Consider the following 14,751-nt stretch of genomic DNA (forward strand, 5'->3'; position numbering starts at 1 on the left):
GTGTCACTGGCTCCAGCCCCGTCCTTCCAGTGTGGTCTCTCCTCCACGTCCTGTCCGCTCTGTTTATAACTGAGCCTGTGGACTGCAGGCACGTCCACTCCACCCTTCGAATTTCTTATGGTTTTTGTTTCTTCATAGGTCTGTACTAAAATCTGGATAAGTTTTCAGATATATCTTCCAGTTCAGCAAATCTCTCTTCTATTAGATACGATTGGCTATGAAACACATCAATTTCCTTTCATGTGAATTACATGCTTCCTTACCAGAAGTTTATTTGCTATATTCTTAAAACTGCCTTCACATTCTTTAAAGTTTTTCTGTCCTGAACATTTTTAAAGCCTCTTCTACTTATTTGAACATCTTAAGCACAGCTATTTTACATTGTAGTTCTGATAATTCCAGTATTTGAAATCTCTGCAAATCCGTTTCTGACTGCTGTTTCTGTTTCATCATCTGTTCCCCTGTATGTGTGATGACTGTCAACAGTGAACTTTCTCCTTAGGATTGCAGCTGGAAGAACTATCCGATGCCAGGATGAAGTGGGGCGGTTCCTCAACGAGGATGTGCACTTGCTGCTGCTAGGGGCCTGAGGACACCTACAGTTTAGGATCACCTTACATTTGAGTTCGGTCAGCCCAAACCAGACATTACGAATTCAGGCTTTGGACTCCTGTGCACGCCGGTGCATGGGAACTTGTCCGCAGAGCTCCTTCCTCTCCTCCCGGTTCCAGAGCTTTGGAGGCACAAGCCCCGGAAGTGGCTTGAGGGAAGGCACGCTTTTATTTCCAGTTTAGCTTTATACCAAGTCTAACCGGATTTACGAGAGCTGAATCGCCCATCACACTTCTCATCCTGGAGAACAAGTGCTAGGCCTTTGTCTCGTGTGATCCTCACCACAAGGCGTTTTGCAAATCCTGCGTTTTAAGTTGTTCCTATACATAACCCTGGTGGCTCAGATGGTAAAGCGTCTGCCTGCAATGTGGGAGACCTGGGTTTGATCCCTGGGTCAGGAAGATGCCCCTGGAGAAGGAACTGGCAACCCACTCCGGTATTCTTGCCTGGAAAATTCCATGGACAGAGGAGCCTGGTGGGTGAGAGTCCACAGGATCACAGAGAGCCGAACACAACTGAGCGACTTCACACACAGGCAGAGTGCAGATGCGAGCACCGGATCCTTCCCTGCCATGTCATCAGGGGGCGAGAGCCGACTCTAACTCTTGCCTTCACATCGTACGCTTCTCTCCTGGGCTCCTGTTCTCCCAAGTTTGTCAAACAAACCGAGGACGTGGGCGATTCCTGACCCAGAGCGGGTCACAGACTCAGTCAGGAATGTGGACTCATATTCGTTCAGAAACATCAGTCCTGTCTTTGAGAATTCATCTATGTTGATTATTTTCCTTTAACCAATTGATTCCTGTTTTGGCTTTCCCTTTCCACCCCCACCCCCAACCTTTTGCAACCTGTAATTAGTATACAGAAACCTGCAGACAATTCAGTGAGTTTGGGCAGATGTATATCGTCCTGTCACTATCACGACAAACCAGGTATTAAATATGTCCATCACGTAGAAGAGCTTTCCGCGTGTCCCTCTGTGCTCCCGGTTGCTTGTGGCAAGACCGCGAGCAGGCGCCCCACGCCCCCGACACGCTCCGCGGGTGCCACCCGGCCCCGTCGGCACCGCTCAGCACTGCCGAGCCTGCCCCGGCTCACGTGTGCGGCTCCGTGGTGTTCTCAACAGAGCCGCAGGTCCCTGCAGGGGCACCTTCAAGCATCACTTTCTTACGGTTCATGAAGTAGTATCCATTTCAAGAATGCGGTCTAGTTGCGTATGTAAACTATTAAGCTGCTCTGTGACTGGTTCCGAGTGGCCGTCTCAGTACTTTACATTCACCCTCTTTGATAAAATTTACTTTTAAAAAAATTCATTGTCTTAGTGAAGTGTAATCGCTTTACAATGTTGTGCTGGTTTCTGCTGTACACGGAGTGAACCAGGTGTACATGTCCATATATCCACCCTGTTCTGACCCCCTACCCCCCACCCCTGAGGTCATCGCGGGGCCTGGGAGTGGGCTCCCAGCTCCCCAGCACCTCTCACTCGCATGTGGCAGCGTCTGTGCGCCAACGCTGCTCTCCCTGCTCATCGCGCTCCCTCTTCATGCCCACAAGTTCATTCTCTACGTCGACATAATATAGCCCTGCACAGATGTGCATTTTGTTAACCTAGCTGCTCTCAGGATGAGGCCAACACTAACGTTTCTGAGCTTCACAGAGTTGTGCACACTGTCCAGCCAGCAGGGCACAGGTGTTAAATCACATAAACCATGTCCCGGCCTGCCAGGGGTGGACAGTGCTGCTATTTTACAGAGAAACAGACACACGAATAAAAAGCAAGCGAGCAGCAAAGCCAAGGTCGAGCTCAACTCCGTCTGGCTCTAAATGCATATATATGTGTGTGTGTGTATATATATATATATATGCTTTCTGTAGTTATGTTAAAATAAAAAAAGACCATGTGTGAACTTTATCAAATGATAAGGCTAGTTACAGAATCTCATGGTCAAAGGGAAGTGATATGTTATTCTACCCATCCACTCAGTTCTCGACGCCCACGTAACTTGAGCTTCACAACTCAGATTCGACAATGGAAGGTGTAACTGTCTCTTTGTGACAAAACACGGGAAGGGCGTGGACACTCACCAAGCGTGCACTGGACACCAGCCTGGGGCTGCCCTGGGCTGTGCACGTCGGCACTGGCACACCATCCCTCGGCCCTGCTCTAACCTGGGGAAGGAATCTCGTCTGCACGGGGGCCCTCCACAGACACAGAGCTCCAAAGGGGACCCACTCTGTCCTTGGAAATTCACACAAGACACCTCTCATCCAGAAACCCACACAACCTGCTTCTCTTTGCTCCTTAAAGAGGTCTACTGGATAAATCTAACCTTTCTTCACATTTCGTAAGGCAGGTATATGGCCCAGAGAGCATTTTCCTAACTCAGATAATTTTTTAAAACTACTTCAGAATACAGATAAACAGTACTGGATTTTTCACCATGCTGATCTGACGCTTATTCTGTTACCTGGTCTCTTTCCTCTTAACAGCAAAAACCATTTCTCCTAGCTTGTCAGTTTCTCAAGGGCATCACTGAGTTTTTACTCATGTCTTCGTTCTGGCCCTGTGCACAGTTGATGACACACTCTAAGTCTTCATTAAATGTTGAATTCATATAACTAACTTTACACTTAAAATGGCCATGTGGAATAAAAAAAGTAAGTGTTAAGAAATTAATTCAAATATTAACAGAAACTAAGGCCAGCCTCAATTAAGAGACTTGCGTGATCACACAATAGGATGAAAGATCACACTGCATCTGAACTTTCTGAATTCTGATGTTAAGATGCTGCTTTTCGCAATGACAATTATATTTTCTGGGCCAGAAATCAAGACACACAAGCAGAACTATAACTTTTTTCGGAATTTTGAATTTGTGATTGTGGAAAGTCTTCTGTCCATGAACTCTCCAGGCAAGAATACTTAAGTGGGTAGCCACTCCCTTCTCCAGGGGATCTTTCTGACACAGAGATTGAACCCGGGGCTACTTCACTTCAGGCAGATTCTTTACCATCTGAGCCCCTTCCTGGGAAGCCCCTTACAAAGCTTAAAAACACATATTTAGGAATCATTTTTTATAAATCGGATTACATTGGGATGGTCCTACAAAAAAACTTGGTTTGTTCACCAAGCTGTATCAATCTAACCAAACTAAGATAAGCCCATCGAAGATGCCTAGTCATACTAGTCACGTACTAGTCACGTCTAGTCATAACTAGTCACCACTCTTCCTGCTGTGCATGGGCAGTTTTCTGCGAGGATGTTTCTAATAGCAAAGTTTAGACATAAGCTTACAGTAACAAAAAGCTGTTACAAGTTTCTGGTACATTCAAGTTACAAAATAAAACATGGAGGTGCACTCTTACCTGCTTAAAAAGCTGGAGGTTGACTGCAGTTTCCAAGAACTGTTTCATGAGACTTGAACGGTGCTTTACGAAACTCTCCTCGCAGAACGTGATGGGCTCACCCTGGGTAGAAGCAAAGAATTTGGGGATGTCAGAGCAAACCAGTCTATCTGAGAAGGCCCAGTAGGTCACAAGGGAGTGTAACACACAGAGCCAACTTCTAGGAGCTCCAAGTGTTCGAGGGAGTCAGACCCTTACACACACTGGCTGGAGTTGAGGCTGGTAGAAATATTCCTCAACCAATAAGCTTCTGCTGTAGCTTCCTAATCAAGAATCCTTTAGGCTCTTAAAAATGCTGACTTTCAATCTCTCAAAGTAAGAATAAATTCTCTAAAGACAAAGATTTAATATCATCAGAATGATTATGAATTAAATTAAAAATAGCACATCTATTTGCAAAAGCCATTCTGAAGGAGATCAGCCCTGGGATTTCTTTGGAAGGAATGATGCTAAAGCTGAAACTCCAGCACTTTGACCACCTCATGCGAAGAGGTGACTCATTGGAAAAGACTCTGATGCTGGGAGGGATTGGGGGCAGGAGGAGAAGGGGACGACCGAGGATGAGATGGCTGGATGGCATCACTGACTCGATGGATGTGAGTCTGATTGAACTCTGAGAGATGGTGATGGACAGGGAGGCCTGGCGTGCTGCAATTCATGGAGTCGCAAAGAGTCGGACACGACTGAGTGACTAACTGAACTGAATAATTATATTTCATCTTGACTAGAAAACATTCTTACTATAAAAATTGCTGCATGATTTTTGCCACTTACGGTATGATCATTCATTTCTTTTTGGTGGTTTAGTTGCTAAGTCGTGCCTGACTCTTTGCGACCCCATGGACTGTAGCCTGCCAGGCTCCTCTGTCCATGGGATTCTCCAGGCAAGAACACTGGAGTGGGTAGCCATTCCCTTCTCCAAGGGATCTTACCCTCCCAGGAACTGAACCTGGGTCTCCTGTAGTCCAGGCAGACTCTTTACCAACTGAGTCACCAGGGAAAACCCTGAAAAAAATTTCCTTTTAATTGAAAGGTCTATCAATCACATTCTCTTCCTGATTACAAATGCAATTCTGACTGGATACTTTCTAGATAAAGTCCTAGACAGTCCAGCTGCCTGAACTTACTCTATTTTGCTAAGTGTTCAGAACGCTGCAAGAGTCACAAGTCTCAGGCTCCGCTAGACGCCCCTCCTCCAAATCACAAGGACTTTCATTCCAAACACAACTTCCATGTACTCCCACATGTGAGCGCAGAAAGCACCCCTCACTGATGGACCCCTACCACTCACTGCTGCCCTCCACAGCCCATTCACACAGATGGGGAAGAACGACTGAGCTTTATGAACAAGTGAAAACAGACATTAGGGTCCATGAATTGGTCCTTACAGTAAGTCCTCCAGCAATCAACACACTGCAATAAAAAGGGAAAAAGTGAGCTTGTCCATCCACTTTCTTACAGAACTTCAGAAAATATTAATTATTTAATTTTAAGGAAGAACTAATGTCTTGATTACAGGTATCTGTAAGTAAAATTCCGAAAACTGCTTCTTGCACGAATAAAATGATGGGACTAGCCATCTGCGTAATTCAGCTGTTACCACTCTGACAGAAGTTAATGACACTATGGAAGCGCCCTGCTCCACAAGGCACCTGTTAGTCATATTCAGTGCTATTTACATTTAAGTTTATTAACATTAAAACAGGAAGTCAGTTCCTCAGTCACACCAGCTGCATCTGAAATGTTCAGCGGCCACAAGGGGCTAGTGGCTACTGTAACACGGGACACGGAACACTTCCTTTATCACAGGAAGTGGTCCTGGACAGCACTGCTCCAGAGGCAAGAAAACAAAATTCAAGCTGAGAATCACAGAAGACAAATCAATAATCTATTAACAGGTGCCACCTACCACCAGCCATCAGCTGATGATCCAAAGTAACACTGCTGCTGCTGCTAAGTCTCATCAGTCGTGCCCGACTCTGTGCGACCCCATAGACGGCAGCCCACCAGGCTTCTCCGTCCCTGGGATTCTCCAGGCAAGAACACTGGAGGGGGTTGCCATTGCCTTCTCCAATGCATGAAAGTGAAAAGTGAAAGTAAGTCGCTCAGTCGTGTCCGACTCTTAGCGACCGCATGGACTATAGCCTACCAGGCTCCTCTGTCCATGGGATTCTCCAGGCAAAAGTTGTGGAGTGGGTTGCCATTGCCTTCTCCAATAGTAACACTAACAATATACATTTTCATATTAATTGTTGCCATTCTTAAATACTATAGAATGACTTTTTAAATTGGATTAATTTACATAAATATATTTTGGATCATCAAAAATACACTATACTTTGCCACTATCATAGAAATTACAACCTAATGAGAAAAACAGACAAACAAACAAGCAACTCTGTTAAAGTAAAGATCTGTGGTTTTCGAATCCCCATTATCAGGAATATACCTAGTTATCCGGGGCGCAATAAATGCTTTATAAGAAAACAAATGAAATAGCAAGTGAGATAAAGCCTGCTCTGTATGACATATTATCTTTGCAAAAGCAAATATAAATTTTAAAACTAAACAAAAACCATTGCCTCTAGCAGCAGTTCCAACTATCTCACCGCTATCACAAAGAAACCAGTACGATTCATAATCTTGGTTTTTATTTGATGGATCTTCCCTCAAACGTGTGAGGTTTTATTACCATCTATAATGTCTAAAAGTTGTAACAATGCAGCACAGTCTTCAATTCAACACAGAGCTCGACCTCCAGCTGAAGATCTCGCAGGCGGCATTTCTTCTGATTGGAGGGACTGGAGGGTAGCCCTGATGTGCTCCTTTCCCAGTCTGGAGCCAGCTGTCATTCCATGCCCAGTTCTAACTGTGGCTTCTTGACCCGCATAGTTTTCTCAGGAGGCAGGTCAGGTGGTCTGGTATTCCTATCTCTTGAAGAATTTTCCAGTTTGTTGTGATCCACACATACAGTCAAACGCTTCACCATAGTCAATGAAGCAGACATTTTTCTGGAATTCTCTTGCTTTTTCTATCATCCAACGGATGTTGGCAATTTGATCTCTGGTTCCTCTGCCTTTTCTAAATCCAGCTTAAACATCTGGAAGTTCATGGTTCACATACTGTTGAAGCCTAGTCATCAGCCAACATGAATTACCTGGAAGAACTCTGTCCTCTCTAATCTCCTAGCAAACGCTTGCAATCTCTTGGGGAAGCAGCAGGGAGAAAGCTCTGGCTTGCTGTCCACGCATCTTTGAAGACACCAATCATGGTAAAAGCTTCCAATGAACCTTCACTTGGTCAACAGCTTGGCCACTAAGAATCTTCAGTTCAGTTCAGTGACTCAGTTGTGTCCGACTCTTTGCAACCCCATGGAGTGCAGTACACCAGGCCTCCCTGTCCATCACCAACTCCTAGAGTCCACCCAAACCCATGTCCATTGGGTCAGTGAAGCCATCCAACCATCTCATCTTAAAGATCACCAAAAACACAAAGTCCTGGAACATCTTAGAATTTTCTCTCAGGGGAAAGAAAAATCAGTCTTGATTAACAGTGCTCTAAAGCTGTATGTGTAAACACACGAGAGTCTCAGCTGCTGGCCCCTTCGGGGTCTACCCTGTGAAACTGACTGTAAGTGCCTCCCTGGTGGGAGTGCCTTTCCATCCAGGTTGAGCTGCATGGCAAGGTAAGAAGGAACACTCCTTAGGATCTTCTGGTTTATTTACAATCTGACTAGAGATCGGGACTGGGATTGAGTGGTTTCTCAAACACTGTCTTGTTCCGAGTAAAGTGACACCATGTCCCGTGTTGGCCCCTGACCTCCCAGTTCACACCTGCAGTGGGAGATCTCATGAGGGCCCTTCTGTGACTTCACAGCAGAAGGTGAGCTGGTTTTGAACATGAAGGGAAGCTTTATGAATCACAGAGGGAAAAGATAGTCCTGAGAGAGGACAGACGTGGACACAACGTGCCGGGTGTGTCTGGAGAGAAAGCACCAAAGTGGGGTAAGAAGAGATCAGCTGAGGCCTAGAAGCCATCGGACACAAGTAACAGAAAGAACCAGAGTGGGAGGAAGGGCAGGCGGCCAGCCTGGAGAAGGCCTGGGCCACATCCCAAGACATCAGTTCTCTCCTTGGAAACCTCCGGTAGCTCAGAGAAGTGTGTACGTGAGGAGGTGGTGAGATTGTGCCTGTGTCTTAGAAAGGAGAGTTTACGGGCAAGAGGAAACAATGGGAACAGGCAGATCAATTAACAGTGCAAAATAAATCAGGCAAGGAGAGACGAACTAGGCGGTAGAAAGAAAGAAACAGTAATGACTTCCATTACCTAACGTTTATAGGACACTAATCACGACTAACAGTAATAACAGTAGCTAATGAGTGCATAACGCTTACTATGTACCAGGCACTGTTGTAAGACACTGAATACATATTAACTCATGCAAATCTCAAGCTCATTATCATCACACTTTATACACGATGAAACTAAAACATGGGCTTTCCTGGTGGCTCAGCGGTAACGAATCCACCTGCCAATGCAGGAGGTGTGGCTCAACCCCTGGGTTGGAAAGATCCCTGGAGAAGGAAATGGATACTCACCTCAGTACTCTTGCCTGGAGAAGCTCATGGACAGAGGAGCCTGGTGGGCTACAGTCCATGGGGCTGCAAAGAGCTGGATAAGACTGAACAACAACAAAACCTAAAGCTTCAGTAACTGGTTCAAGACTGCAGAGCATTGTTAAGTGCTAGAAACAGGACTCACACTATGCTCTCGGCCTCTACAGTGCCCTATTTCTGGATGTCCTAGTCTATATGGAATGTTTCATGTACTCCATGTCAGGGAATCTATAAAAGTACAATAAGCTGTGATTGTTATTACATTTTACAGATGAGGAAGCAGAGTTTAAGCAGATTCACCCAGGTTGTGAACATCTGAAGTTTGTGTGGTTAATGATACTGCTAAACATTTCATGGCAAAATCAGAAGGACTTACTTGTCAACTGATACATAGCAGTGATTCTCAAAGCCGGTCCAGGGACTCTGGTCTTTCCATAGGATCTGTGACATTAAGACCGTTTTCATAACAATGCTAAGATGTTATTTGCCCTTTTCACTTTCATTTTCTTGTGAGATTCAACAGAGATTTCCAAAGGCTTCATAATTTGTGATAGTGCAATAAACTGAAGGCAGAATCAAATATAAAAATCCAGCCAATTTCTTTTAAGCCAGATAGTAAAGAGATTTGGAAAAATGGACCATTCTTCTAAGTTATTTAGAAATATAGTTGTTTTTATGAAAACATGTTTTATGGTTATCTTTAGTAGGTTTGTGTTTTTTTTTTCATTTTTTAAATTATTTTTTCTATTTTGTCTGTATTGTTTTAAATAAATTAATAAATATTTAGAATACATTCAGTTTTCATTTCTAATATGGTAAATGGTGATAGATATACTGATATACACAGAAGTTCTTTGATGTCCTTTGACAATTTTTAAGTCACTTGGACTACAAGGAGATCCAACCAGTCCATCCTAAAGGAAATCAGTCCTGGGTGTTCACTGGAAGGACTGATGTTGAAGCTGAAACTCCAATACTTTGGCTACCTGATGCGAAGAGCTGACTCATTTGAAAAGACCCTGAACCTGGGAAAGATTGAGGGCAGAAGGAGAAGGGGACGACAGAGGATGAGATGATTGGATGGCATCACCAACTCAATGAACATGGGTTTGGGTGGACTCTGGGAGTTGGTGATGGACAGGGAGGCCTGGTGTGCTGCAGTTCATGGGGTTGCAAAGAGTCGGACACGACTGAGCGACTGAACTGAACTGGAGACAGTAAAGACATTTGGAGACAAAAAGTGTTAAGGACCACAGGTATACAAGGAAAAGACGAGCAATGGTGAAAGATGACTTCTAGATTTCTAGCTTGAGGCTCAGAAGATGCTATTGCTTATTAAAGACCAGGAACACAGACCAAAATCCAGATTTAAGAAGAATCTGATAAAGTCAGTTCTGGTATATGTCTTGGCTTGGGTTCTGCGCCAAGCCTTAGATGGGGATTCTTGTTCGAGTGGCTTTTTGGAGGAGAGTTCTCAGGAAATAGGTCCCAAGGGGAACAGGAGATGACAGGGGGAAAAAACAGGCAAGAATGCGGCTTCAGCCTGAACCCGTGGAAAAGCGCAAGTCTTGTGGCTGAGGCCACCCTGCCTTGAGGGGAGGAGGCCAGTTTCCTGCAGCCTGTGTCAGTCAGTTGCTGATCTTCTGGGAGTAAGGGTGGAGGAGAAGGTGGGGTACCTGGTGAGGCGCCACTCGTTTAGCCGAGGGCAACTTTCCTCTGGAAAGAACACCAGCCAGTTCAGCCTGGGCTGGGCCTCCAGCACACGGAAGGGTACAGGGTGTGAAGGTCGCCTGGGGATGCGTAACACAAGCTACAAGTTCTAGTTTGGAACATGTCCTGAGACCCAGCAATTATCTGTGTAGGTAGAGCTGAGAGTAAAGTTAGGCCGATCACCCTAGTTAGGGACAAAGATTTATGCAGCTGAGAAAGACTTATCTATAACACAATTCATGTTTTTTAATTACATGGTTCACTGACAGAAGAAGTAAGTAAACACATACACAGTCCGGTGGAGGTACAGAATAATCAGGCAGAAACACTGAAAGATGGGGAAGAAAAACTCTTCCTGGGAAAACTGTGATGCGATGCTAAAGGAACCGACTCTCTTGCTCATGGAACAATGACGAGGCAACGGAAAGGAAGGAAACCCACCATCATGGCCCTGGAATGCCACACAAAGGGGCACGGAAGGAAGCAAGAAAATGCCCTGGAATGCCACACAAAGGGGCACGGAAGGAAGCAAGAAAATGCCCTGGAATGCCACACACACAAAGGGGCACAGAAGGAAGCAAGAAAATGCCCTGGAATGCCACACAAAGGGGCACAGAAGGAAGCAAGAAAATGCCCTGGAATGCCACACAAAGGGGCACAGAAGGAAGCAAGAAAATGGCTTGTTGTAGGACAGGACGAAGCTCTTATGACAGAGAAGAGAAGCAGGCTTTCCAGAGAGGAACCACCAGCGCTAGCCGTGGTCTCATTAGGCATGTCAGTCAACAAACACGTCAGGCAGACGCTTTAACCTCTGAGCCACCAGGGAAGCCCTCTGAAGGGTGAATGGACGACAGATGAGGTGTCACCACCAGCAGTAAAAACACCGACGTTCGTGCTCGATTTATCTTTGAAAACGTAAAAAGCAGAGTCGTGACCATCCCCAGAACAGGGTCACTCTATGTCACCTGTATGATGACTAAATAGTTAAGAAAGAGAGCGCCATGCAGCCAGGACGCCAGAAACTTAACTGCAAGTCACCCGGACCTGATGGCGCTTAAATAACTCAGACTCGGCCTCAGGGGCCTCGGTCTGCTCCAGCCGGAACCCCGATTCACCTCGAGATGTCTCAGCTTACCTTCAACAGAGAGAAGCCAATTCTGCAGCCTCTGAATATCCAGAGGCGAGTGTGTCTCTCTCTTCCAGTGCTCATCCTCTGCCTTGTGTTAAACATTATCTTATCCGTGAATTCTCGAGGCTTGAGACTAAATCCTTACACATCTTTGCCTTCCCCATAGTACAACACAGTACCTTTATTCTGTGTGTTCAATAAATACCCATTAGCTACTATTTGAGTTATTTTTATAGGATAATTAAGGCACAGGTAAGATATGGATGAAATGGGGCTGCTTTTCCTACCCTTCTATTATGTTCAGCTTCAGAGGAATTATGCTTGTTAAATTAACGTAACATTTTTGCTTAGTTTGTTTTTAAGAAGAGATATGTTTCAAGTTCTAGACTGTCCTCCATAGTAGGAAACTTCACAAGAATAAGGAAATACTTAAGAAACAGACCTATACAGACACATCTTTACGCTTTAAGAATGTGCATGACTTCGTGAAAGTCATGCTGGGAAAAAAAAAACGAAGGTGTCAGGAAGAATGATGCTGTACAAAAATGTGAAGCAAAATCCAAAGTGTCGACACAGTACTTATTCAGTTCCTTAACACACTTAATGTTAATGTCCCGGTTAGGTAAGATTTATAAACAAACTGAGCAAAAATGTCTGCATAATGATGGTACATTAACATTTTTTAAAATTGCCGAGAGATTCTGCCACCAGCTCTCTCATGGGAATCTTAAAAATATAGTTAGGTTCTCACAGAAAACAGTAATAAAAGATTTTTCAGGTTATGAGGCATTTTTAGTCCAACTGTCCCAACGTTTCTCCTATTTGTCAAACAGGGGCCCAGATTATTTTGTTCATCTTTATTTTAAAAAGAATTTCCTTTTTGTCCATTAGCAAAGCTCATGGAAGCCCAGAAAAGCTTGGGTGTTTGAAACAAATGACATCATCCTAAATATTCAAAGCAATACATTTAAGTATTATCTCTATGTTCTTGGGGTAATAAAGCATATGCTTTTGAATATACTGAGCCATATTTGAACTCATTAAACAATTCTTTAGCACTACCTGTTGGTCAAAAATCTGACTTCTTTTTAATAGGTTGTGATGCCAATGATACGAAGAGGTACAAATGATGACCCTTTATTTAGTGCAATCATTTAAAAATACTCTCATGTTTATAACAATGCTTTTCTTTCGGAGATCAGCAGAGGGTACTCTATTTTAGTTACGTTGAAGGAATACTTACCAAACTTACTACGTCTACTATATCGTGTTTAATGGTCACAGCTAATAAATAGAGCATTAATTACATGCCAGGCACTGTTCCAGTAACTAACATATATGAACTCATGTTATCCTCTAAACCACCATGAAGGATGATTGTCTTTTTTTTTTAAACACATGAGGAAATGAAAGCACTAAGAGGGTATCAGCCCAAAGTCATATAAGTGCTTAGTCACAGGGTGAGGATTCAGACTGTTCTGGAGTCTGTGCCTTCATCACTTTTTTCCCATTTACTTAGTATATTAGTTTGACCTCCCAGTTCTGAATTCTTAAAAGTAGCGACACTTGCTGTTGGCTAAAAAAATCCAAAACCGGCCGAATAGCCATTATTTTCCTGAAATCACTTTCCAAAAACTTTAAGGAGTTTTATGATTTTCTCTGCAATTAAGGACAGTGTGTGAACCGTGCCAGTGTACCTTCTAGAGAGTGTAAGTTAGGCCGGAGGAGAAAAGCGACAACATTTTAAGCGCTGTCACTCGGATGTTCCAAGGGCTTCATTCATAAAACCAGTTACTCTGGGCCGGCACTCAGCACGTGCATTTGAAAGTGAGCATTCAGGTCCTCCAGAGGGCTTTCGCTCACCCCCACAGCCAGCTGGATCCCCAGGGCCACCGCTGAGTGGAGCGGTTTGAGCAGAGGCAGTCATCCCAGGAGGACCGAGCCACGCGTGGGCTCACAGGGCAGGAGGAGACAAACTGGCCCCCCAACTCACACACACTCCGTAAGACGCCTACACCACCTGCACCTCTCAAGAATATTCCTGAGACTCAGTCTTCACACAGACAAATACCGAGAGCCTTCCATGTATCTTCATTCAGAGGAAATGTTAGGTTCAGAAGATGCATCTTGAGGAGTGTACAGCAGGAGACAGGCAGCACGAGCGGAAACGCTCCACACCAGCTGGCGAGCAGGACAGTAGGAAGAGCGGATACAGACACGGGCCCCTAGCCATCAGCTGGGGACCTCAGTGATGGTTCTTAAACTCCATGAGCATCATTTTTCTGATCTTCAAAATGAAAGGGGTGATAATTTAATGGCTTATAAAGATTTAAGTGAAAGAGTTAATATAAAGGGCCCGTCAATGCCTGGTATCCAGCAGGCACTAAAGGGTCAGCTGTCTTAATAGCAATTAAAAAATCATTAATGTAAGTAAGAGTCAAAACCATTCATGTAAGTAAGAGTCAGTTAATGTAATTGAGAGTCCCTTGGACTGCAAGGAGATCAAACCAGTCAATCCTAAAGGAAAACAGTCCTGAATATTCACTGGAAGGACTGATGCTGAAGCTGAAGCTCCATTACACTGGCCACCTGATGTGAAGAGCTGACTCACTGGAAAAGACCCTGATGCTGGGAAAGATTGAAGGTGGGAAGAGAAGGGGCCGACAGAGGATGAAATGATTGGATGGCATCACCGACTCAACGGACCATGAGTTTGAGCAAACTCTGGGAGATAGCAGAAGACAGGGAAGCCTGGCGTGCTGCAGGCCATGGGGTTGCAGAGTCGGACACGACTGAGCGACTGAACCGCCACCACCAAAATATGCTTACGATGGAAGTGAAAGTGAGAGTCGCTCAGTCGTGTCCCACTTTGGGACCCCACAGACTATACAGTCCTTGGAATTCTCCAGGCCAGAATACTGGAGTAGGGAGCCTTTCCCTTCTCCAGGGGGATCATGACAACCCAGGGATTGAGCCCAGGTCTCCCACACTGCAGGTGGATTCTTTACCAGTTGAGCCACAAGGGAAGCCCAAGAATACTGGAGCGGGTAGCCTATCCCTTCTCTAGCGGATGTTCCCAACCCAGGAATTGAACCGGAGTCTCCTGAATTGCAGGCGGATTCTTCGGCACCTGAGCTATCTATGATATAACTGTAACTTCTAAACTTGGCTCATTTTTTTTTTTTACATTGCTCAGAAAATATATTGAAGATACATGCCTATTACATAAATGTCAAAAAGACTGCATAAAATTTAAAAAATGTGCTTTCAAAAATTCAG

The 14,751-nt window shown here is 44.6% G+C and overlaps 1 protein-coding gene across 1 annotated transcript in view; it reads right to left on the reverse strand.

Annotated features, from left to right (window-relative positions):
• The window catches only part of DENND1B (DENN domain containing 1B), a 214,897-nt gene that overhangs the window by 15,643 nt on the left and 184,503 nt on the right, over nucleotides 1–14,751 (reverse strand). Inside the window, exon 15 of the mRNA XM_068985972.1 lies at nucleotides 3,979–4,080. Within this exon, the coding sequence (XP_068842073.1) occupies nucleotides 3,979–4,080 (102 nt within the window). The remainder of the gene's footprint in view (nucleotides 1–3,978; nucleotides 4,081–14,751) is intronic.

Source organism: Capricornis sumatraensis, chromosome 14, assembly GCF_032405125.1.
Source record: "Capricornis sumatraensis isolate serow.1 chromosome 14, serow.2, whole genome shotgun sequence".
Lineage (NCBI taxonomy): Eukaryota > Metazoa > Chordata > Mammalia > Artiodactyla > Bovidae > Capricornis > Capricornis sumatraensis.